The 24412-nt window shown below is 41.1% G+C and overlaps 1 protein-coding gene across 2 annotated transcripts; it reads left to right on the top strand.

Moving 5' to 3' along the window:
• Positions 1-392: 392 nt before the first annotated feature.
• On the top strand, positions 393-24190 carry plcd3a (phospholipase C, delta 3a). 2 transcript variants are annotated; one of them, XM_018660583.2, is made up of 16 exons: positions 393-407; positions 2147-2276; positions 11334-11501; positions 16167-16395; positions 17450-17579; positions 18156-18381; positions 19493-19694; positions 19793-19937; positions 20215-20367; positions 20498-20650; positions 20754-20904; positions 21057-21173; positions 21457-21635; positions 21946-22081; positions 22407-22556; positions 22645-24190. In XM_018660583.2, the coding sequence occupies exons 3-16, from the start codon at positions 11363-11365 to the stop codon at positions 22785-22787; spliced, it is 2253 nt and encodes a 750-aa protein (XP_018516099.1). In that variant the 5' UTR covers positions 393-407; positions 2147-2276; positions 11334-11362; the 3' UTR covers positions 22788-24190. The 2 variants fall into 2 exon arrangements, with proteins under 2 accessions (XP_018516099.1, XP_050929931.1); XM_051073974.1 differs by lacking the exons at positions 393-407; positions 2147-2276 and adding an exon at positions 2676-3015.
• The last annotated feature ends 222 nt before the right edge of the window (positions 24191-24412 follow it).

Genomic DNA, 24412 nt, shown 5'->3' with positions numbered 1-24412 from the left:
AAATGAGAGCTATTGTGTTGTCGCTCCCAAACTAAACACTTCATTATTCCATAAAGTGTGAAGCCATACGCACTATATCCAAAATAAATATTACGCTTGAGCACGATTACATTTAAAAGAAATCGCTTTTAGCCAAGACCAGTATAACGTAAAACGCCACACAGTACATAAAGCTAGGCTAGCTAATGCTAACTAGCTTACGCTACAGTGTAGCGTAAAAAGTGAAGTAAGTTAATGAGCAGTCGATCAGATTCAAACAAAAATGTTTTCTTATCTTTTTGTCGATAAAGCTGCAGCGAACATGCAACAAAGTAAATAAATAACAGTACCACTAGCTACAGAGACTGCTAACGCTAGCCATCTGCTAACTAGGCCAGTGTGTTTATACTGGTTCAGCGTAATTGCTGGTGAGTAGCGTTTCCCTTGAGAGTTTTCTATCACACAATTACGCTTAATTTCAGCATTTGCCTTGCGACTTTCTGTCGGGATGATATAGGCCACCGTCTGTAAATATACACAAACGGATTTAGAAATAGCCTTTGTTTGTGTTAAACCGTAATATGAAACCCTCGATGAACTATTTCAGTTTCAGGAAGTAGACAGTCCCTGATCTTACAAGGCAGCATTGAAGCTTTCCTTTAGTTTGCTGCAGGTTACTAAGCTCTTGTTGGGTTTTACACGCCAAATTAACAATCTATTTCAGCGTCGTCCCTTCATTTTCTTCATAAATATTGGCGGTTTGTGTAAAATAAACTGCTGAAACTAAAATTACTGTTTGAAAAAAAATATGGCACTCTTGTTATGGAATATAAATAGCTTAATAGTGGTTTTGTATTGTTCTGTTCTATTGCACATTTTTACCATGCACATATGGAAGGAGTGTTTGCACACTCTGTGCCTGTTCACTGTAAAGAAGTCAATACACTGACTTCATCTTTAACTGTGCATGCTTGACTATATCATGCACACACATAGACTTTCCTCACAGTTTTCATCAAGCTCTGTGCATCATTAATGGAAGAAATGGGTTGTTCACTCTATGACCTCTTATGGTGGGTGACTGGTCTCTGTTAACACTGCTTGTAAAGACTGAGAATCCAGTGGCTGCAAACAACACAGGCCTTCTGTTTCTACTAATAGAAGCAGACAGAGTTTCAGCTCTGGCAAATAAGCAAGCTGAGCTGGGAGTCCTTTGAGGAAGAGGTGATATGTTCCAGTTAATATGAAACCTAATGACCATGGAGATTGAGAAATCATACCAAGGGTTCCCATATTCTCAAATCAAGGAGCAGTGCAGCTACAGAACCAAAGCTGCTCCTGCATAGATCACAGCTTGTGAGGATTAGCAGGCATGACTTAATCTCTCACCCTGTCTAACATGGTTGTTGCTACAATTGAGAAGAGATGAAAGATAGAAATTGTTTTAGGCCTACGCATGGCCTTGAAGTGTAAATTTAAGCATTGGCTGATAGCCATCCAAACACAGGAGGGCTGTGCTTTTTAGATTTTCATGAGGACAGCAGGTCTGGATTGGTGTTTCCTGCAGGAGTGTGACAGAGAGAGGCATACGCTGGATACACCAGCTGCATGAAATGACTGAGTGAAGGAAACATATCACTTTAAGCATACTCCACCCACCCCACCAAACCTGTTTATTCCTGTGTGTGTGCTCTCAATCCCATGTGTGGATGGCTGTGGATCAGGGATGATCACATTTTATTCCCTCCCTGACAGGACCAGCTCCAGACCGCCCAGCTGAGCTCTGTTCCTCTCTGCTCTCTGTTATAACTCCATTACAAAGACTTAATTAAGTTTCCAGCCGGGGCTCTGACACTGTGGGCACCTCTCCATCTACTCACAAAAAAGATTTGAGTCTAGGTTTTTTCTCTCGCTAGGCGCATCACCGTTTAGATCCATGTGGAGAGCACGCACGTATAGTACATTTGGCCGCAGAGGATGAATTTGACATTACAGAACTGATTGTTGTTGTTGAGATTTTAGCAGTTACTCTAAACAGCCAACAGGAGGCGCTGTACCCTAATTCATTGACATAACCAAGTGGACAGGAGATATTTTTACTCTTGAAGTAAAGCTGTGACCAGCACCACAAAGAAAAGAAATGAATCCATTCTCATTTGATTTTCAGAACCTGAAGGTGTTTGTTAACCTCACCCGGATGGGATGATTTCAGTCTCTCGATGCTGTGGCAGACAGAGAACTGGAACTATGACCTTCCAGCGATGGGCATCAATTCACAGACAATTATCCGTACACTTGTAAGTACACATAAGTCATGTTTTCAGTTGCCTCTTTCACGTTAAAAGAATTTTTGTAATATGGTGGGACTGGTATCATGCATGGCACAAGATTATTTTATGATACAATAGAAAAACTTAAATTAAGCCTTAGTATGACTAGTTTTCATGCTGATGGAAAGGAAATGCACAGAAATCCATATAGCTCTATTTATCTAACGCAGAAAAGACCGATTCAATTGAGCATTTTTTGTATTTGTTTTATTTATAATCTGTGGCTTTAATAAGTTTTGATTAACGAGTCTACAGATATGAATCACATAGTAGTTCGTCTGTGCTTGTTGGGGCAGGAGGAGCAGGAGGAGGTGGGGGCGCGTAAAGTGTGCGCCTTGTTTGGAGTCGTGTTTCGCACAAGCATGGAGAGCAGCGCCGGGGAGGGACTTTATACATGTGGAATAACTGTTGCGCTCGTCTGTCCCCCCTCCCTTCCCTCTCTCTCTATTAAAGTTTGTACTCGGGGTCCTTTTGGGGCAGCACAAATCCGCGTTTGCGTGAAGACACCTGCAACCTCAGACTTCGTACTGTTTCCCCCGAGTTAACGCGGCGCGCCTCGACTATTAAAGTCGCAGCCTGCGGTTATTTTCGCTGGAGTTTCCAGAAGTTATAATAATGTTAGGCAGCGGCAAGTCACCGGCCACCAGTCCCAGGGAGCAGAGGACGAAAGTGGCCGAGAAGACGATGGACCCCATCAGGAGGCTCGGTGAGGAAACCTGCAAACTTTAACACGTTAAGTTGAGCTGTCCTCTCTCTGTCGCCGCAAAGATAGCAATCTGCAGCAGCCGTAAAATCAGTGTAAAGACCTACAGTCTACATGTGTCTGGTTCTACTTTAGAGTGAGGTTTAAGTGTTTTTTCCCAGTGGTATTGACCTTAGTGTTCACATGAGTTTCTCGATAAGAACTTATCTGAGTTTACAGGGGTTTTAGTCCTGCTAAGCAACCTTAGATACATCACCGTAACATTCATGTAGTGTCTAGAACATTCTCATAAAATATCTATTGTATCTTGTTAGTGATGATAAAGAGGCTGTTATGGGATTTTCTGTGTTTGTGTTATGTGTTCTGTAGTTGTGATATTTGCATCCTTTAACTTGCTTTCCTTGCTGGTCACTGACTCAGTCACTTATCTACTGATTATTTTTGGTGTAATCTAAAACCTGAAAATATCTTTTGAAATTGTATTCACTGTGCTTGTGACCGAATCAAAAATTCAAAAATCAAGTCACTGAGTGGATTTCCAGAGAAAACAGATGTCCAGTCACTTGACAGAGTTTGCTGGTAATCAGCAGAAAATGACAGCTCACACACTGACACATCAAACAGTGCTGTAATGGTCAGTGTGCGTGTGGTATGTGTGTGTGGGTGTAGTTCAAGTGATCATGTGTTTATGAAGAGCTGAACTGCTCACTCAGGCCCACTGACGTGATTCAGGCTCCTCACCATTCCCATCCCATGCAGCCGACTCCCCCTCAATCCAGCACTGCTGCTGCTGCTCCTTTCATACAAGCCCCTCTTAAGCAATGGACAGACCTCGCCCAAAATAGACACCTGCTGAGCAGCCACAGAGCACCTGTCAGAATCTCTGAAAAGACACTGGAAATCTGGACCACTGTTGATGCTGTGCCATTTGACCTATTTACACCAAACAAATGTAAGATGTGCCTGCAGCCAAGTAATTTAGTGTAAAATTCAGTTATTTTTCATGGTCTTTGGCAGTTTTACTGTGTGAAATAAACAGTGGGACATTGGAAATTTAAAAGCTTTTTAGACAAATATACTGAGAACTGCATTTTGGACTTTTTAAATACATACAATACAATGATTGTATCCATAATTTCACAGTAAAATATAAGATGCAGCACCTCCAGCCCAAATAGTTCTTAAAACTCCAACAAATAATCACTATTTTTAGTCTAAATTAACGGATTTCCTATTTCTTTCCTGTAGTTGATTACCAGTGTTTATTTTGCCTCTCAGATGATGAAAACCCTGCTCTAAACATTTAATGTGTGAGAGCTGGACTCCTGATTTTTAATGCTTCCACATCAGTGTATATGTGTGTGTGTGGGTCCAGACTTCAGCTTTGACAGAGCAGACTATGTTGAAACTCTGACACTATGCAGACACTTGTTTAAGCATTACTGATTCCTGAGTTATGAAATTGTATCTCAGTGCCTGAAAATGTAATACCCAACTGTCAACGCTATATTTAAGCATCCCGCTAATACTGAATAATGAAGCTGGTGAGGTCACCACCCCACCCCTGACCCCTTACCACCATGTGTCATCATAAATCAGTCAAGTGGCCTTCACCCCACGGTGTCTTAGCAGCTTCCTAATCCTAACTTACATCAAATGGAAAAAAAACACATAGTTCTGTCATAGAGGAACACTGCAATAATGTGAGTTCAGAGGTTTTGTGTCATGTGGTGTCACAGGACCAGACCCAGGATTTATTTGCTCTAAGATTTGTCACTTACTCTTAGCCTTTTTCCCAGAGATAAATGTGGCCTGTGAGCCTGAGATTTGTTCGTTTTCAGATAATCTGTGTTTGAATCAGACAAGTGTATATGGATAAATATATTTATGCCACAGACGTCCCTGTGGGGTGGGGATGGGATTTGATTTCAGAGAGAGTCCGAGGCTGTCGGAAGTGCTGTTAGCTCTGGAGTTCTGTAACAGTCAGTTTCTGGTGAGAACAAACAGCCAGTCTGGCTGTTTGTTGTGTGTGCTTTGGATTTAAACAAACAACATCTGTGACTTGTGTTTGTGGGTTTGGCCTGGAGCTAATGTATGAGTTCACAGATTGTACCTACAGGCTGATTTAAATGTGCCCCGGGCGTTCTGCAGTCTCAGGGTTATTATTCACCTGGAGCTAATTAAAGTATTCTAACCACAGGCATGGTCACTTGATCATAATTGAACCAGAATATTCAAATAATACATGCAGTTGGAAGACAATAAAATGCATGTAATGTGTAATGTTTACATACAGCTTACCTTAACTTTAATTAGAAAAATGATAGGTCAACAGGCTGCACCTGTAGCTGTGGTAGTGGGTTAGGCTTGTACTCACGCGATCTGGTTTCCTTTCTTTCCATTTTTGAATTTGCCAACCTCAGTAGCCATTAACAATTAACATTAACAATTTCAATTATTTCACAATCAGTATATTAAAGTCGTGATAGCTGTTAAGAATGATAATTACTGCGTTTTACTTTCTCTAGATGTTGACTTGATAATGCTTTATCTAGATTTAAGGAGGTAATTCCATCAGTATTTAATTCAATGCCATGTCTCAATAAAATGGAGGGCCTTTATGGTAACTTTAATCCCTCCCAAATTGATCATCTTGTTGATGGTGCTGCAGGCTCACTGTAAATGACAAGATAATAGAATAAAGGAGGTTAGCTCCATGATACGACTCCCAAACCCACAAATCAAAGCAAACATCATGAAAAGGAAAATTGCGTTCCACCGATCTGGAAGAATCTCGCTTAGTATAGCAAGATAGTCTCAAAACATAGAGGAAGGCTCTCTGTAATGCCAGAGCTGCTCATCTTACTCATTATTAATAGAAGAAAATAAGAACAACCCCAGGCCTTTTCAGCACTTTGACCAGGCTGACAAAGAGTCAGAGCTCTATTGATCCATGTATTCCTGTGGCTCTCAGTGTCATTCATTATGAAAGGCAAAGAGAATGAATAACTGAGAGCTGCTTATTTCTAACTGAATACAAAGAGGCTGCGTGGCTTTCATGTTCAGCTCTGTGCCGTCCAAAAAAACCATTGGCTGTAATTCTGCATTTCAAAATAACACTCAGTTTGCTTCTAATCCTTTTTTTGGGGGGGAATCTGTTCTCATATCTCTCAGCGGCATTTCACCCAAATTATCCTTTAACAATCAGATTGGATTCGTCATCATTTTTTCTTACAGGCAGTCCAGTCTGCATCTCTTCAATTAAGAGACCCACCTCTGACCCACGCCTGACCCACCTCTTGGGAGACTGCTGTGGGACAGAACTGAGAAACTTTAATTGGCCCATCATCCATATCAAATCAGCAGCACCCTAACTCTTCTATCTTTATGCAAGTGTAAAATCTTGCTAGCTGGCTCTCGTGACAGTTGTTATGCTGAGAGAAACATGAACCATGTCCCAGGAGGAGCTGGTATGTGGGCCTGAGTGAGGAGGACTCATGCAGACACAATCTATTGCTGTCCAGCTGATATGGTTATTTTCTTTCTGATCTTCCTCTCAGCTCAGAGGCTCCCCCGCTGCTCACATGTGGCGATATGCTCTTGGAGAAATATGTCATATGGGATTCATTTGAGTGTTTATTGTTTTCTCACTGCTGATCCAGCAGAGGCCTTTTTGTTGTTTTTAGCCAGTTGTTCACACTTGGAGCTGTAGTCGTTCAACAGTTTTATGATATTTAAGCCAGCATGGCTGTAGGCATGGCAGTTGGTCTTTTGGATGATCTGCCACTTTGATCCAGACTGAAACATCTCAGTCACTATTAGATGAATTGGCATTAAAGTTTTGTACATTCACATTCACTATGTTGTGAAATATCTAGATTGACCAGATGGATTGGCACAAATGTTTTCACAGACATCTGTAGTTCCCAGTCAAATGCATTGTACTGATGTTTATGATTCCCTGACTTTTCTTCCAGTGGAACAGTAAGGTTCACATTTGTGCTTTTAGGTGTCTGTCTCAACAACTGTTTGATGTGTTTTCATGAAATCTGGTCCATATATTCATGCAACACTCAGGATGAATTTAGATAATTTTGCAGATCCTCAGTGATTTAGCGCCATCAATAAGGTCAAAATTGTGATCTGTCCAATTCTGACCAAATACCTGCAAAACATTCAGGCCTCAGTTGTACTTTGTGTTTACAGCTAATTAGTAAATGCTAGAATGCTAACACATTAAGATGGCGAACGTAGAATACAGTAGCCTATACCTGTCGTACGTTGCCATTATGAGCATGTTAGCATGCTGATGATAGCATTTAGCTCAAAACACCACTGTGCAAAGCCACATAGCCGCTAGTGTGGCTTACTTTATCTTTAGCACCACCATCAGGTCAAAGTTTTTATTGTCCTGCACTTCTGTTTAACAAACGTTAGCATGCTAACTCAGTAAGCTCAGGTGGCAAAGATGGCAAACATTATAAACATTTTATCTCCTAAACATCAGTACATTAGCATTGTTACTGTGAGTATATTAGCCTGCTGATGTTAGCATTTAACTCAACATATCTGTGAACCCAAGCATGTCTTCGTGTTGCTGCTAGCATGGCTCTTGGTTCAACTTTCTTTCCTCTCTAACATTGCTAATTCTCCTGCTTCTCTATGTTTCCCCCTCGTACTGTGCTGACATGCTTGCATTAGAATACACCAGCATGGTTGCTAGCTAGTCGGAATGCAGGGCTTTGACCATGTGATGAAGTGGATGTCAACCAGATTTTCTCCAGGAGACGATGAAAAGAAAACACAGGTTCAGCTCTCTAGCCTGAAGAATCCCACGCCCATCCCTTCATTTAAACACTTTCCCAAGCACTCAGTGTACCAAAATGTGAATGTGCTTCTGTTTTAAAGAACAATGCTAAGTAAACTGTGGATCTGCCCACACTTGCAGTCCTGTGCTTACTTGCTCTGTCCCGGTGAGACATTAAAACGATGCCGATAGGAGAGCAAGAATGTGGTTGAGGCTGGTGAGGCAATGATAAAAGGTGGAGCAGTAGGTTGAGTCAGAGGCAGTTAAGGCATGGTCAACGACCTGCAGTTAATCAGGTCCTTGTGCTCTGCTTGTGGGAATGCCTTGCATGCGGTAACAGCTTGGAAAAAACTGGGTTGTTATGGATGGAGGGCTGGTAGGGGGATTTCTTTGTGTTCAACCCTGATGGGAAGAGACTCTCGGCTGCACCCAGTTTGTCTCTGGGAGGGGGGTGGGGAGGAAGGGAGCTGAGAGCAGTTTCTGTTATGCTGTAGCTTTGGGGGCCCTGGGGGACTCTGTCAGCCATTTGGCACTGACAGTGTAGGACTTAACTCTGATTTAAGGGAAAGAGAAAGAAAGTATTCCAACGGTGTCTGGACAAATCTTTAGAGGTGAGCAGAAGAGACTAAGCCCTGAAGAATAGTTTGACAAGAGAGAGAGTTTGTTTAGACTTTTCTTTTGAAAGAGAAAGTGAAAACAGCTCTGTGAGAGGCCTCATTCATCCCTTCAAATGAAGCAGTGAGGCATAGCTGAATGTCTTTTATTAACACGTACTGTAAAGCAGTAGATGCATTACTCTGTCATAAGTCTGAGAGCAGTTTTCTGTAGCACAGACCCTCAGCTTTAAATACTTAATGGTCAAATTATTTTAACAGCAACTTTACACCAACCTGCAAAATGTGAATTTGCATTATGCAGAACCTTTAGTTTTGAGCCTGAATGTTTGAACATTTTCATACTCATTATTTTAAAATTATGCATACCTATCCCTGGTCAAATTTGGCTGGAGACCAATGTCACACTGTCACACTGCCTTTGCCTACACTAATTTGCTGAAAACTCTCAGCTGGCAATCACATAAAGGCAAAAATGACCAAAAATAATAATTAAAAAACATTAGCACAAAGAACAAAGGTCAGTAAAATAACTAAATAATAAATAGCTCATTCATTAAAATAGTAAAAACAAAGTTTAAACAAAATATCTTAAAATGAAGACATCATCTTGGACTTTAGGAAATCGTGATGGGCATTTTTCACTGTTTTCACACATTTTAAAACAAAACAACAAACAAAACCTTTCCTAGTTGCAGCCCTACAAAAAAAATCGAATCGTAATATTCAGAAAAAGAGTTGAGTGCATCATTGCACACTAGCTCTGGTTTGTACACTTATATAATTTTGCCTTTATGACTTCTGTCGTCTATACATGCAGAAATGTCCACTCGACAGTATTGGATTGTACCATCAACCTTCGGATTATCAGAACAGCTTTAACTGCTGTCATTAATCGATTAAGCTTTTGGTCAGTAAAATGTCAAAGACGTTTCAAAAAGTCTCTGTCATGATTTCCCAGAGGTCAATGGGACAGTTAGTACAATGATATAGAAAAGGAAAAACAAATCCTCTCAATTGAGAAGCTGGACTGAACATTGTTTATTCGACCAGTTGTATCAGCTCAACTGTAGATCTTAGGTAGTTTTAATCAAAACCAGTTGATGTAAAATGATTGTGTGCTTGTAAATTCAAAAGAATTGTTTCTTGTGCAAACATTTGGCTTTGTGATGGATCATAAAACCTTTCTTTTTATTTTAACAAGATATAACTCAGGCACCAAACAGTACATGGTTGCTTGTTTTCATCTCTGTGTTAAGGTGATATCATAGGACTGAACTTTAACTTACTGTTTGCTGTCGACTTAAACCTGTATTATGTGTTCACCATGTCTTTACATCCCTCAGGCTCGTGCTGTCGTCTTTTATTTCCTCCATAACACGCCCTGATCCTGCTCTCAGGGCATTCAGGGCTCTGCGTTTTTCTGAGAAACTGTGGTTATGTCAAAGTCATTCTTGATTGAATTTCCATTGATGGTAATAGCTAGGGAGAACTAGTATGACGAGCAATACAGCCAGAAAAACACTTATGCAACTTTCCATACTGTAACTGTTATAGCAGTCTATTTTTCTTTTCTGCTGTCTGCTGGCCTGCGCTGTCCCTCAGGAGAGAAATAAATCTACAAATTATCATTACTGAATTACATCTCAGTCTGACCTTACAGTATGGTCTTCATTTTTTGGTCTAGTCTGGGAAAAAAATGCACACAGAAACTTTTCTTTGCTAGAAAATGAGGTCTCTTTTCGAGACAGTTTCACTTGAAGAATACTTGTCTAAACCACTAGTCATATACAAGGTTTGTATATAAAATACAAACTCAAGTTTAGGGTATAAGCAGAAAAGTGTTGAGTATATATGTGAGGTCAGCCCGACAAATACAGTCAACAAGGTTTTTTTATTCAGGAAAACGTCACTGTTGAATGAGAGCTAGTTATTTTTAAAAGCAACACCCACTGCTGAGTTCTTAAAAAAGACAAAAACAATCATGAAGTTTGGTGAAGTGGTATTTGAATAAAGCAGATGTATCACACTGTGGCCTCTGATTTTAAAAGAGAACTCTGGGATGTTTGAACTATGGCCTTATTTTCCCATATTTTTGTGGGTGTAAATGATTGATAGGGACAAAAATCTTTGTAGTCAGAGCAAGAATGGTGTAATGTAATCAAACAGTGTGATTGCCCACCTCAAAAAGGTCCTCATTTTACTTCTGACAGGGCTCAGATTATGATTGTGTCTGACGACATCATGAAAAGGACTCCCATAGCAACAGTCTTTTTGAGTATAATGTAAGAGAGAGTAAGATTCATTCTGTTAACCAGAAAAGGCCACCAGACTCCACTGACAAAAACATTTATTTTACCTTGCAGAAGACAGGAGAGACTGTTCTTGCTCAATAGTGGACTGATTGCAATGGGTTTTTGTCCCTATCAATCATTTACACTCAAAAACATGAGAAAATTAGGCCTTAATAAGGAGTTATCCTTTAACCTGACACACAAGAACAAAAAAGACACTAATAAAACTATAAAAAAATTATGATGTCTTTATGAGGCAAGTTTATTGAAATATCATTGTTTTTAACATTATCATATCCTTACAGAGACATCAGTGTTTGTGTGATGATTTAGTCACTATTGTTCTTTGTAATGACTTTATACTATGATACCGACTTTTGACATGACTGTCAGGAGAGATAAACAGTGTGAACTTCTGATGAACCACATTAGACTCATGCATAGTAAGCTTTTATGGCGTAACAATAAAACTGCACAAAACCAGTCAAACTCAACTTCCAGATGATGCAGTGACACATTGTCAAACTGAATCACACTTTATTTGGATGTTAAAACTTCCCATTTGTTTTGTGTGTGTGTGTGTGTGCGTGCGCATGCATTCTCCAGGGCTCTTGGACAATGAGGACATACGTGTGATGATGCAGGGCTCCAACATGGTGAAAGTTCGCTCTTCGAGGTGGCAGAAGAGCCGACACCTGCGGCTGCTGGAGGACGGGCTCACCGTGTGGTGCGAGTCCACCAAGAGCTCTCGCAAAGCCAAAGCCCAGCAGACATGTAAGTCTGACAGAACCTTGGCCGCAGCAAAGGTCATGGAGAGCGGTAACCAGAGCTGTGTGTGTGTGTGTGTGTGTGTGTGTGTGTGTGTGTGTGGTGTGTGTGTGTGTGTGTGTGTGTGTGTGTGGGCTGTGTTGAGTCGACTCAGGAGGGAGGATTTAAGGTGGAAAAGAGGCAAAGGGCTAAAAAGGAAAAAGGGAGTTAGTTACGAGAAGTGAGGAGGTTTAAGGAGGCACTGAAAGTGTGACCGCTCATGAACTGGAATCACTCCTCTGTGATGAAAAGAGGGGAAACTTAAGCAGTATCAGATTAGGAGGAAAGGGCTTTGCCTGGAGGGAAACTTATCTGCGGACCAGCAGGCCTTGCACCAGTCCACTACACAGTTTAGTCTGTAGTGGAGTGTAGAGTGCAGCCTGCTTATTGTTCAGAGTTGTTGAGGTGTTTTATCTTGGCTCTACCTCATGCACTTTCACCTACTTTGCCTTATTAAAAGCTTGCTTGTTGCCTTGGTGAATGAGGAGAGTAACCATGGACTCTAACCAATGATCATGTGTAATTTATGTACCAGTGCAAAAAAAACAACCTGAGACCTGCGATATATGCTGGCTCACTTCTGCTCTGCTAAAGATGACGTGTAAAGAATGAGTCAGTGTGAAGTTGGCACAAGCTCAGTAATTACTCTGCAATGTACAGAAAGTGAACTCTGGTAGTCATCCTGTACAATTGCTCTTATTTTATTGTGTATAATTTTTAATCTTCAAATCTCTTTAGCTCTTTTGAGTCAAAGAAGAATTTGGCACAAGGCACAAAATACATCAAATGGTCAGTTCACTGAAATTAAAAAAAATTAAACAGACTTTTTGCTGAGACTTTTTTCCACCACCTCTGTGTCAGTGGAGCTGAATGGGATTTTGTTTGTGGTGCTTAAAGCAATAATGATATGTCGTCCCAGGTCAGGTTACTTGGAATAATCCACAAACATCACGGTTGGCAGTTTCTATTATCTGTATAAATTTAAGATTCACTTCAAATTTGGCTGAACTGTCCCTCCAAACAACATCCACTGGTTGTTTTGGGGGCAGAATGGAAGCACCTCACTGCCTGGTGAAAACATCCTTCTTGTGATACCATACTGTATCAGACGAGGCATCTGGCTGCCTGTACTTTACCCCAATGAGTAGGAGTTAGCAGTGATGATTATGAAGTGAAAAAAGAGGTGGGTTTTATGGTTTGTTACCAAGGCAGACAACAGGAAACCGAAACAAAAATTAAGCAAAAGCTTTGTCCTGGAGTAATCCTTCACATTTTCATGAGTGAAAACACAAAAAAACACGATTACAACAAGTCTGATTTGAACTGCAATTTTCTCATCTCAACATTTGTCTACTTACCAAAATTTCTGTTCAGTCAGAGGTATGTAGGCAGGTTACTTTTTCAGAGGGTGCAGCCATTAGCCAGCTGGCTGAGTGACTATAGTGAGTCAATTCCTTTCATTCGTCTCATTCCTCACTCAGAATAATTTTCTCAGACACATTTTTCAGACTTCAGTCTTTTTTTGGTCTCACGATCTGTGACAGCTGTAAATCTTGGCTGTTTGACATATTTGCTTCCTGGTTAATTTCTGCTGGAAAAATGTCGGGAGATGCTAACAACTTGTTTTGAATTGTTTTATTTCCTTTGTGGCAGCAAAACACATTACACCAGCCTTCAGACACACCCTCTCGGGTTAAACCGGATTAATAAGTCACTTTTAGGGCTGACTAACTCTGAGAGACTCACAATAGATGGACCTGAAAACACCGTCTAGCCTAGCAGCATCAAGGCTACAAACAGCTTTTAATGCAGTACTGTAAAGACTGGAGTTACACTTGTACTCTCCCCATTCAAAAAGAATTTCTGATGTAATTAAAGCATAATTGTCTAGTCCTCAACTATAAGCCTGCCCCTTAAATCTAGAAGAAAATATCACCTTATATTTGGGCCAATTCTCTCCACAGTGGCAGAGAACTGTCAGCGTTTATTTGACTTCTGCACTGTAACTCAGTCTTGTAGTAGTAGGTAGGGAAAACTCTGCATTAGCATAAAACTCAAAGAGGTTATTTACAAGGTGAAACATAAGATTAGTTTTCCTAGATTAAAATGACAGGCTGTTTAAATGGTGTTTTGTGAGAGCAATTGGTGATTTAATGTTTTCCCTTCTGGAGTATTTAAGGCATCAGACATGAGACAAATAAATTGTTATTCTCAGCAAGGACGTTGTGGTGACAGAGGAGCCTCATTCATCTTACTTACTTTCAGGAATCATCCATTATCTTTAATTATTCATTTTAAACCGCATCCGTTGTTTTAAAGTATCAATCATGTGCCAGCAGTAATGTGACATTGTCTCCAGGTACGTGTGATCAATTTTAGGATGTTACAGCATCTTAGAGTTACATCAGTGGCCTAAATTACAAGGTGACAAATGCCTGAAAGAGTAAATAAAACAGGAGGACAGAGACTTTACATCTGATGTGGTGGGAACAATAAAAACAGTATAAGTGCTGAGACGATGGTGGTTTAAGAGGAATAGAGCAGAGGCATTTCAGCTCATATTTTCTTTGTTGACACAGCAGAGGTATTTAACCAAAAGAGATAAGACTGTGAAAGATGCAAGGTCTTTTGTTTAATCTTAAAGTTACACTGCATTTCAAACTTTTAGAGCTAAACCTCCTGCTGTAGTGAAGATTTACTGCAAGGTGGCCAAAGGTGGGAATGTGTCAGCTGACATGCACGAGATCAGTCTCTGTCACCCTCTTTTATTTTCTTCCTTCTTGCCTAACCTTTAGCTCTCTCACCTATGCTCTGTTTGTGCTCTACCTCTCCTGACATTGGAATTTGGTTTAATGCTAACCCCCTGCGAGCCTTAGCAGAGTGGGTGGGTGGGCAGGTTTGTGGGTCAGCGGGTGGTGAAGGCCGTCTTAATTGTTTTGCAGCAGCACCAGAAATAGACACAGAGTGGTCGAGTTGCAGCATGTAACACTTCTCACAATGATGACAACAAGCTGTGTGAGGGCAGGGTGTCCACTTCAGCAGGCAGACGCTGATAATGCCACATGGGCAGGCTGCTGAGCAAGTCTGTGTGTGTGTGTGTGTGTGTGTGTGTGTGTGTGTGTGTGTGTGTGTGTGTGTGTGTGTGTGTGTGTGAGTCCTGGATTGAGTCTTGGCTCAGTTCCTCTTTTCCAAGCTCCAGGCGCTTCTCCAGGTCCAGTGTGATCTGACGCCTGCAGTTCGGTGCCGTGTCTTTTGCTGAGAAGCACTTGGCATCGAAATCTACACTTAGCACTTCTGCTGCTCCTCTCCACACATACACACACATACATGTCACTTTTGCCGTGTCTCTGGGATATAACCACAAAGGAGGAATGTAGAGTAATTCTGAAGAGGTGGACAGCAGAGGCTTTTACGACCTACAGCTAGAGAAAGAGGCTATTGTCAGGACAGACGTTGCTTACTGCCCGACTAAGTGATCACCACACTGTAGGCATCCCAGTGCAGAAATAGACGAGCTCCTCTGCTGAATAAAGTTGTTGTGTACAGATCAGGTAGGAGGCTTTGTGAGTTTGGGTTTGGCTGTCGTCTCTCAGACTCACCAGAGCTCTGTAAATATGAGATAAACAGATTACATTAAGTTGGAACTCACAACCTTTTTGGCCTACGACTCCTCAGACAAAGTCATACCCAGACAGAAAACCCCTATTAGAGGATATAGGATGGTACACAGTTTTTCCAAAGAATGATTTTGCTTTGGCAGATTCAGAAAGGAAAGCCAAACATAAGAGTGAAAACATGAAACTTCAGTCAGTTCAGTTTAATGTCTGTAGGGTTTGGCATTGTCAGTTTGTCAGTCCACCAGCTTCGTTCAGACTAAAATATCTCAACCACTACTGGATGGATTAACATGGAATTTGGTACAGATACTCATAGTCATGTAGCACCATCATCAGATGAAAATTTCAGCTTTAGTCTAGGTCTGCAACTAACAATTATTTTATTAGCAATTAATCTGATAATTATTGTTTTACTGTACTTGTCTATGAACCGTCACAACTTGCCAGAGCCTAAAGATGTCCGTAAACAGCCCAAAAATACTTTGCACAGATAGAGTCAGGAGAGTAAGAGATTTCAGATGATGTATAATTTGTCTTGTTTGTGTGAAGCCTGAGTCAAGTCCAAACTAAAATACACCGAAAGTAGCACTAGCAAAGCCAAAGCATCCCACAGGTGGGACACAACTGTCACTGGCCAGCTGACACGGTTTAAGACAACTCAATTCTCCAAATTATCTTGTGCAGCCACCACTTTAAGATAATAACTAGTATAAAACCCATTAGAAGGTCTTAGACTGTCAGCAGAGAGAGCACAAGCTGAAGGTCCAGCTTTCACTCGCCTGTCAGTTTGTGTGCTGTAAGAATCATAGAGCTGCAGGTTTAAATGATCTTTGTGAGAACCCTGTATGCTTCAGCTGTATGGCGTGTTATATTTTACGATCACATTGCTATGTCACTCTGCCCTAAAAACACCTCACACTTGACCTTTAGTGTTGTCGTCCAGCCAAAGCTGTGTTTACTCAACAACACAAGAACATTAGCCTAAACTCTGCTTCCCTCTCTTCTCCTCTCCCAGTTGCAGTGACAGAGGTGGAGTGTGTGCGCGAGGGCTGCCAGTCCGAGGCGCTGAGGCGGCTGTCCGGGTCGGTTCCAGAAAACCAGTGCTTCACGGTGGTCTTCAGGGGAGCCAGGAAGAGCCTGGACCTGCTGTGTCCCTGTGAAGATGAAGCCCAGCGCTGGGTGCGAGGGCTCCGCACTTTAAAGGAGCGAGTGGCCAACATGACTCAGAAGGAAAAACTGGACCAATATCCTGCCCAATTTCCAATATGCTAGAATAAATATAGTGAATAAATATAGTGTAGCTGAGGCAGCGTTGCTATGTTGACTGACTCTGCGGTCACATGTGCCATCCCACGTCCACAGCATAGCTAAGGTGAGCAGTAATGACAAGAGAAAAAAGCAGTGTCTAAATATAGTAGGACTATCACTGTTAATTACAATCCCTCATAGCCAGAGGATAATATGAGTGTAGGTATCAGGCAGTGGATAACATTAAGATCATCTCTGCTCCTCTCTTTATTTCTCCCTCACTCTCTAGTGACACATTTATTTTTGTGAAAATATAAATCATCAGGGATGTTATCTTCTTAATGCAGTCTTATCTTGTTTATTATGTTTCATAGCTGTCATTAACATGCTGTTTATCTGACACAGTGTAAAGTCTGAAAGTGTGGGCTCTCTGTGTTGCCGCTCACCTGCATGTGCAGGTGACATTGAACTAAAATTTGTTGCTATTGACCCTTTCATGCTGTTACATTACATTACATTTATTTGGCAGATGCACTTGGCCAAATAGACTTGAAATAATTGCATCCTACCTGCATAGAAACAAGAGCTAGATGCCATTAAAACTGTAAATGCTTTCCCCCAAACTAACAACTGAGAGCCTGTTAAGTGGTGTTCATGATTTAATTCATTTCAAGAGATTTTGCGGCAATAATTTTAATTTCTTGCTTTTGATGCTAACAGATCACATTGCCTTTTCACCCGTGCCTACATTACCCACAGTGCAGAATTCCCCCTTAAATGTCACTTTTCTTTGCACCTTTGTGCACACATTTGGGTCAGTAAATGTTTATTAGTACAGCCCTTTATCACAGGTGTGCACAGGTGTCAAATATTTTACTGGCACACAATCAAATTAATTATTAAAACAACAACCTCTTCAAGTGGGCAGGGAGGGTAAGAAAAAAACCCACATAAGGATGCAGAATCCAACTAAGTAAAAGATTTAACTGGTATTGCTGCACATTACGAATCTGAAGTTTTAGTTTGGTTTTATTCCCTAACTCTCCACACTTGGATCCGAGGCTACCTGAAGCGAGCGGATCAGAACCAGGACGGCAAAATGAGCTACGATGAAGTCAAACGGCTCCTGCAGATGATCAACATTGACCTGAGTGAGCAGTACGCCCGCTCTCTATTCAAGGTCAGGGTCATGTGAGTTTTTAGCACCTGCACAATATCAATACAATGTGTAATTCCAATGAAGCTGAATTCTGAGAGTGTTAAAAAAGACAGTGAGGAGAAGCACAGAGGTGTAGAGTGATATTTGTGCTAGTTAGGGTTGTACCACTGCCATTCTTCCGACACTCTGGAGTCCAGAGTCTGTGTTCAATTACCAAGCCAGTGGCAAGCCAACCACCAGCCCCCCTCCACATCTTTATCCCCTCCCTCTTATCTTCCCCACAACAAATCAAGAGCCAGTTATTTCTTTATTGTGGGGGATTACTGCCTGCTATGTCCCTCAGCTCTCTATTACAGCTAAATTGTCGGTTTTTATGCTCCCTCCCGATACAATTTCCAATACTGACCCTCCTCTGAGAACTGTATTTGTAATGTAAGTGTGCACAGATGGGTTGAATTATTAAGAAAATGCTTTCTCCACAGGGTATTTGAACCACTCCCAAAATAAAAGCATACTTTGTTTGATATGTGCCTATCTTTCTCTGTGTGTGTCTCGATTATTGTCTTTTTTAACTCATCCCTCTCCCTTGTGTCCCAGAGGTGTGACCGATCTGGTGATGGCCGTCTGGATCACATAGAGATCGAGGAGTTCTGCAGGGAGCTGCTGCGACGGCCCGAGCTGGATGCCGTGTTCAGACACTATTCAAGTAATGGTTGTGTGCTCTCCACTGCTGAGCTGCGCGACTTCCTGGGAGACCAAGGCGAGGACGCCTCGTTGAATCATGCTCAGAGCCTCATACTCACCTATGAGCTCAATGACTGGGGTAGGTCCTGAAAGCTGTCATTAAAGGATTTAAAGGAAGAACCCACAACATTTTCATATAAACACTGTAAATGTCACCTTTGCTGCTGTCTCCGACAAAACAGTCATTTAGGCTATTCCCATGAAAGCATGTGCTATTCTAAACACGAGCCAAAATCCTCTGCTGCAGAAAAAGTGATGCACTTCATGTCTCCAGTAGTGAGAGTGGTTTGTTTAAAGGAAGAAATAAATAGTTATCATGTGGAGAAGAGTCAAAATGTCAACGATGTTCCTTTATACAGGAATATTTACCTTAAGTTTGCTAATATTTGTTTGGTAATCCAGTGATACCAGACCAGTAAGGGTGTAGCAAAACCCTGAGTGCATTGATTTGAGTAATGGTGCATTTTGTTCAGTAATAGTTCAAATGTTAAAGGTGCTATATGTAAGTTTTGCTATTGCTACATCAGCAGCTGTTTACTCGCTAGTCAAGAAGAAAAGCAGCTGGTTTACCATTAAACCTCATTCCTTTATTTGCCAAGAGCTGTCTCAAGAAGTGAACAATGACAATGTTTTGTTTTTCTATCTTTTCTTTACTGAGTAATGCTACTGTCTGTCTTTTATTCCTTTTAACATCCTCATTCCGTCATGTTCCAAGAGAATGTTAAAGTTGAAGAATGCATTTTTTGTTCTCTTTTTTGAGCAAGAGCAAATCTGTGAATTAGTTTGAATAGAAAATAAGAAATGATCTGTCATTTTCTTTAATTAAAAGAATAATATGTATATAAATGTATGTATTAGGAGAACATAACTATTTAAATTGTAAAAAATAAATAAATAAAGAGCTGATGGTGCAATGATTTCAACACTATCTGACTGCCAAGTGAAGTGCAGCACAGAAACACCACAACAATGACAGCTTAGAATGAACTATGTCAAAATACATAAACAAAGTCATTGTTTTCTGTTAAGCTCAATTCCTGTGAGAAGCTGTGATTTAGTCTAAACCTTCTCATGTCTTAGCCGGTCATTCTTTATGTCGTTTAAACCCTTTAATGAAACTATTACCAATTCTGTTGTGAACCTGCTAAAAGATAAGTGACGTAATGGAAACATTTTGCCGTTTATTGCAGCTCAGAAGAACCAGTTCATGACCCAGAACGGTTTCACCATGTACATGCTGTCGCTGGAGAACGACGTGTTTAACCCTGATCATGCCAGAGTCTATCAAGACATGAGCTGCCCCCTGTCTCACTACTTCATCTCCTCGTCTCACAACACCTACCTTACCAAGGACCAGGTCACCAGCGCCAGCAGCACAGAGCCATACATCAGGTCTTTTGACACTGACGCATCAAACACCATCAAACAGACATTCATGTTTCCTTAATCTATCTAGAAACATTCTCACTGTTTGTGTCTGCCTCTGTCAGGGCCCTGAACCAGGGCTGTCGCTGTGTGGAGCTGGACTGCTGGGATGGAGATAAAGGTGAACCTGTCATCTACCACGGCCACACTCTCACCTCCAAAGTGCCCTTTAAGGAGGTCATTGAAACCATCGCCCAGTACGCCTTTAAGGTAAGAGAAACTTGATTTGTTATCGACAGTGTGCACTGCTGCTCCTCCTCACTGCTAATGAAATAAGTGAGAAGTCAGTCAGTAAACAAAACCAGATTCCTGGCTTAACAGCCTACTGCACTTCTTGTGGTTACATACTTGGCTCTGAGGCAGCCCTACGGTATTTTGGTTTTGACATACTATAGTATTACACTGTTAGGTCCTGCTTTGTTATTATGTGATCTAATTGCATTTTAATGGCTTGGCATAAGAGTTTTCCTGTGTTTTTCCCTTGCAGGCTTCTCCATACCCTCTAATCCTGTCCTTGGAGAACCACTGTTCTGTGGAGCAGCAGGCTGTGATGGCAAAACACCTCCGCACCATTCTCGGCAGCAAACTGCTCACGAAGCCTCTCAGTGATAGCCCACTGAAAGACCTGCCTTCTCCGGAGGTGCAGAACACACACACACACACACACACACACACACACACACACACACACACAGCTGGATCCTTTTCCAAAGACCTCTGGCTGTCTGGTTTTCTAATGAAGTAATTTGTTCCAATGACCTTCGCTGCAGGAGCTGAAGGGGTGTATCCTGGTGAAAGGGAAGAAGCATACTCCTCACCTCGGCCAGCTGGGCAAGACTGGCAGCTGTGCCAGCTTCTCTTCAAGCTCTGAGGACGAACTGGCGAGCAGCAATAAGAACACGCCCAAGAAGGATCCTGCAAAGGTCAGTACAGGAAGACTCGTCGTTAAGCCTGGGAAGCTGTTAAGATGAATGTCTTGTAGATAATTGACCAATTTCCTTTTATGTTTGCATTTGCCCTTCCCAGGTCTGCTCTAAACTGAGCCCAGAGCTATCAGAGCTGGTGGTGTACTGCAGGAGCGTCTCCTTCAGTGGGTTTGAAAATGTTTCTGAAAAACCACCAAATGAAATGTCCTCCTTCTCTGAGAGTGAAGCCCTCAGGCTCATCAAAGACTCAGGTACAACGGTGGAAATAATTGCCTCTTGACATTACAGAGAGAAAAGTCGAACGAGACTTTATGACATTTCTTTGCTGCAGCTGATTCTACAGAAAATATAATCACCCTCCAGTGTATCATGGCATGTGGTTTTCTCTCTTTTCATTTTGCAGGAAAGCTTTTTGTGAGACACAACAGCAGGCAGCTGAGCCGGATCTACCCCTCCGGCCAGCGCCTCCAATCATCCAACTATGATCCTCAGGAAATGTGGAACGGTGGATGCCAGATGGGTTAGTGCTCCAGTGTAGAAGATAGGATGCTTTTCTGATGGCAGCAAATTAAGTCAATTCATTTGAAAAACATTACACAGTCAGTAAGAGCCAAAGAAATGTAATCCGGACTCCCATTTCTACAAATTGCTGCCACATCAAAACACATTGATGTCACTGGCCTTTACCAATTCATTGACTGCAATTCAGCGCTCACTTGTGCTGAAACGTTTTCCTGTTAGCGTGTTTGTGATCATCAGACCTGCTGCGTTACTGACTCCACTCTCCTCTTTCTGCTGTGCAGTGGCTCTGAACTTCCAGACACCCGGGGAGCAGATGGACCTAAACCAGGGTCGCTTCCTTCCCAACGGTCGCTGTGGATACGTCCTCAAACCCAGCTTCCTGTGCAGCCCCACGTCCAACTTTAACCCAGAGAACACAGGAGGAGGCCCCGGTCACGTTCCCACCCAAATGACTATACGAGTAAGTGGTAACCTATTGAGTAACAGTGTTAAAGAGCATTTTAACTGACTCAGATCCATCTTTATCAGTACTTATGGTTTCATATAGCATGTGGGAGCGTGTTGATGCAGAACATAGTTTTAAGCTTTTGACGTATGTTTGCAGTCTAGTTTCAGTATTTTTTCTACTTTGTATACCCCTAATTTATAAATTTATAAAGCCCTTTATAAATTAGAGGTATACAAATAAAATTGACTTCAGTGTAATTTTGATTCATTTTCAGTCATTAATATTTGTTTCAGAAAATGACTGATTACATTTTCCTTGTCAGATAATATCTGCACAACAGCTGCCAAAAATCAACACAGAAAAAGCGAGCTCCATCGTGGATCCACAAGTGTGGGTGGAAATTCATGGGGTAGCTATCGATAATGCAAGAGACAAAACACAACGCATCGACAATAATGGTAATTCTGCGATTTCACTGAAGTAACAACCTTGTATTATCAGTTGTATGGATGTTTTAAGCAGAGATATAATACCTTTATTCTTCATACACACTTGGTTACAATGGATAATTCCTGTAGAGTAATGTAATGCTGTTTCGATTTTTGTAAGAATGTAAAGGCAGAGGGTGACAAATAATATCCATGAGCTTCTTTCTACCTGATTCTGTGCAGTGCAGATCTTTGACATATTTTTGTAGGAGCTTTTCCTGTCCAACGCCATGATTAGTTTGTTTGAAAGGTACAGTACTGGAATCTATTGACAGCTCTTGTGCGCCCTCTACAGGTTTTAACCCGCGGTGGGACTGCACTCTGAGCTTCCAGCTGCAGGTCCCCGAGCTGGCTCTGGTGCGGTTTGTAGTGGAGGACCACGACCACACTGCCAAAAATGACTTTGTGGGGCAGTTCACTTTACCTTTCACAAGCCTTCGCACAGGTGCCTGTAAAAATCTGCAGTACATGTTATAAAACAGCCTTCACTGCTGTGTGCTTTGTCTAACGTGTACTGTATTCTCTTTTCTCAGGTTATCGACATGTTCACTTATTAAAGGCAGATGGATCCAGTCTGTCCCCCGCCACTCTCTTCATCCACGTCAAAGTCAGCCGCAGAGGAGTCCCCATCAAAACTGTGTCTGAGCGTATGGCCATTGCTAAAGGCAAGGCATGACATGCATCTGAACCAGATGAAAAGCTGCATTTCCTGACAGCAAAGAGCTTTGGAAAACAGAGCTCTGAATGTGAGGAGAGAGAGAGAGACTGATCCTGCTGCTGCTGCCAGACGATCTCCCCGTCCAGACCTCAAGTGGTCCAATTTTACACTGAGCCACTTCCCAATGCAGGAAGAACGATGTTGTTTATCAGAGATGAAGAAGCATGCTGGCTCTCAGCAAATGAATTGCCTCGAGCTGGATAATGAATCCATGATACACTGTGGGAGTATCTGGTCTTGTCAGTGCTGAGTGCTCTGGAAACAGGGCACTGAGGATTGTGGTTCATGAAACACACTGATAGAGATTACTCTTTACAAAATTGAATTTACATGTTCTTAACTCTCATGTGTAGGAGGTTATCCCATATATTTTGGACAGATCATCTTTAATGCATTTTTGATTTGAGAAATATTTTAAACATTTTTATACTTAATATATATTTGGCTTTAACTTATAAAATGAGTTTAGTTTCACAAATAGCACTTCGTTAACTGAGGCTCTCTCTTAAGTGCTATAAGAAGGAACCCGAGCATGATGACTAACTGTGATTAAAAAATGATAAATGTTGTTTTACAAATTAATGTTTCAGTGCTAACTGTGATGTAACACCAATGTAATCCTGTGTCAGTGATTGCCACAGGTTGTATCGTCCATGAAGTTTGAACAAAAGTTCAAATAGTTAGTCTTACTTGATACTCTGGATACTCTTACTTCAGCACTTTTAATTTCTCCCAGGAGAAAGATTTTATTTTCTGAGACAAATGACGATATATTTCCACAACTTATGACTGAACTTGAAATATAAACAGTATTAACAGTATTTAGTACTTGTATTTACTTATGTTTACTTATGCTCTGAAGAATTTCAGTTGTTGTATTTGCTTCAGCTGTATTTCACACGTTTGTATTTGACTTTTGAAGATATTTGCATGTTGGATCTTTGCCTATTTTTTATTGACCACTCTGCATTATTATTATTATTATTATTACATTTGTTATTGTTGCCAATTCTTGTCTTTACTTACCAATGTAGTAAACTGTGGTTGAACACTAATGACAACAATCTAATACAACCAATTACTGCAGGGTACAGTGAATCATTTAATACTCTTCAATACTCAGAGGATTCCCTGATACTAAAATGGTTCAGTAATGAAAGGTGCTGCACATGGATTACTGTAATAACATATACATAATAGTATACAGTATGGTCAGGATGTTTTCAATAGTAACTCTAGTGTGTAACTATTTGTGAGTGAATGATGGTTTTGCAGTGTTAAAGCTTATAGCCTATGTTATGTGAAAGGCAGTTGGTACTATGTATACAAGAAGTACTGTTTTCATAAAAGCACTAATTACACATCACTGTGTGAGACCTTCTGTTATTGTTTTTACAAATGCTATGAACACAGAGAGACTGTGTGTGTGAGTGTGTGTGAGAGATAATGTGATCATGTTTATGCTAATATATAGCCTGGCAACCCCAGAAGCTGATAAGTGACCCTATAAAGCTAAAATCACCCATTAGTAAGTCATTACTCTGAACTTATCCCTGTACAAATGTTGCCTTAATTATCAGTTC

Source organism: Lates calcarifer, linkage group LG11, assembly GCF_001640805.2.
Source record: "Lates calcarifer isolate ASB-BC8 linkage group LG11, TLL_Latcal_v3, whole genome shotgun sequence".
In the NCBI taxonomy this organism is placed as follows: Eukaryota; Metazoa; Chordata; class Actinopteri; family Centropomidae; genus Lates; species Lates calcarifer.
This window is presented reverse-complemented; position numbering and strand designations above follow the sequence as displayed.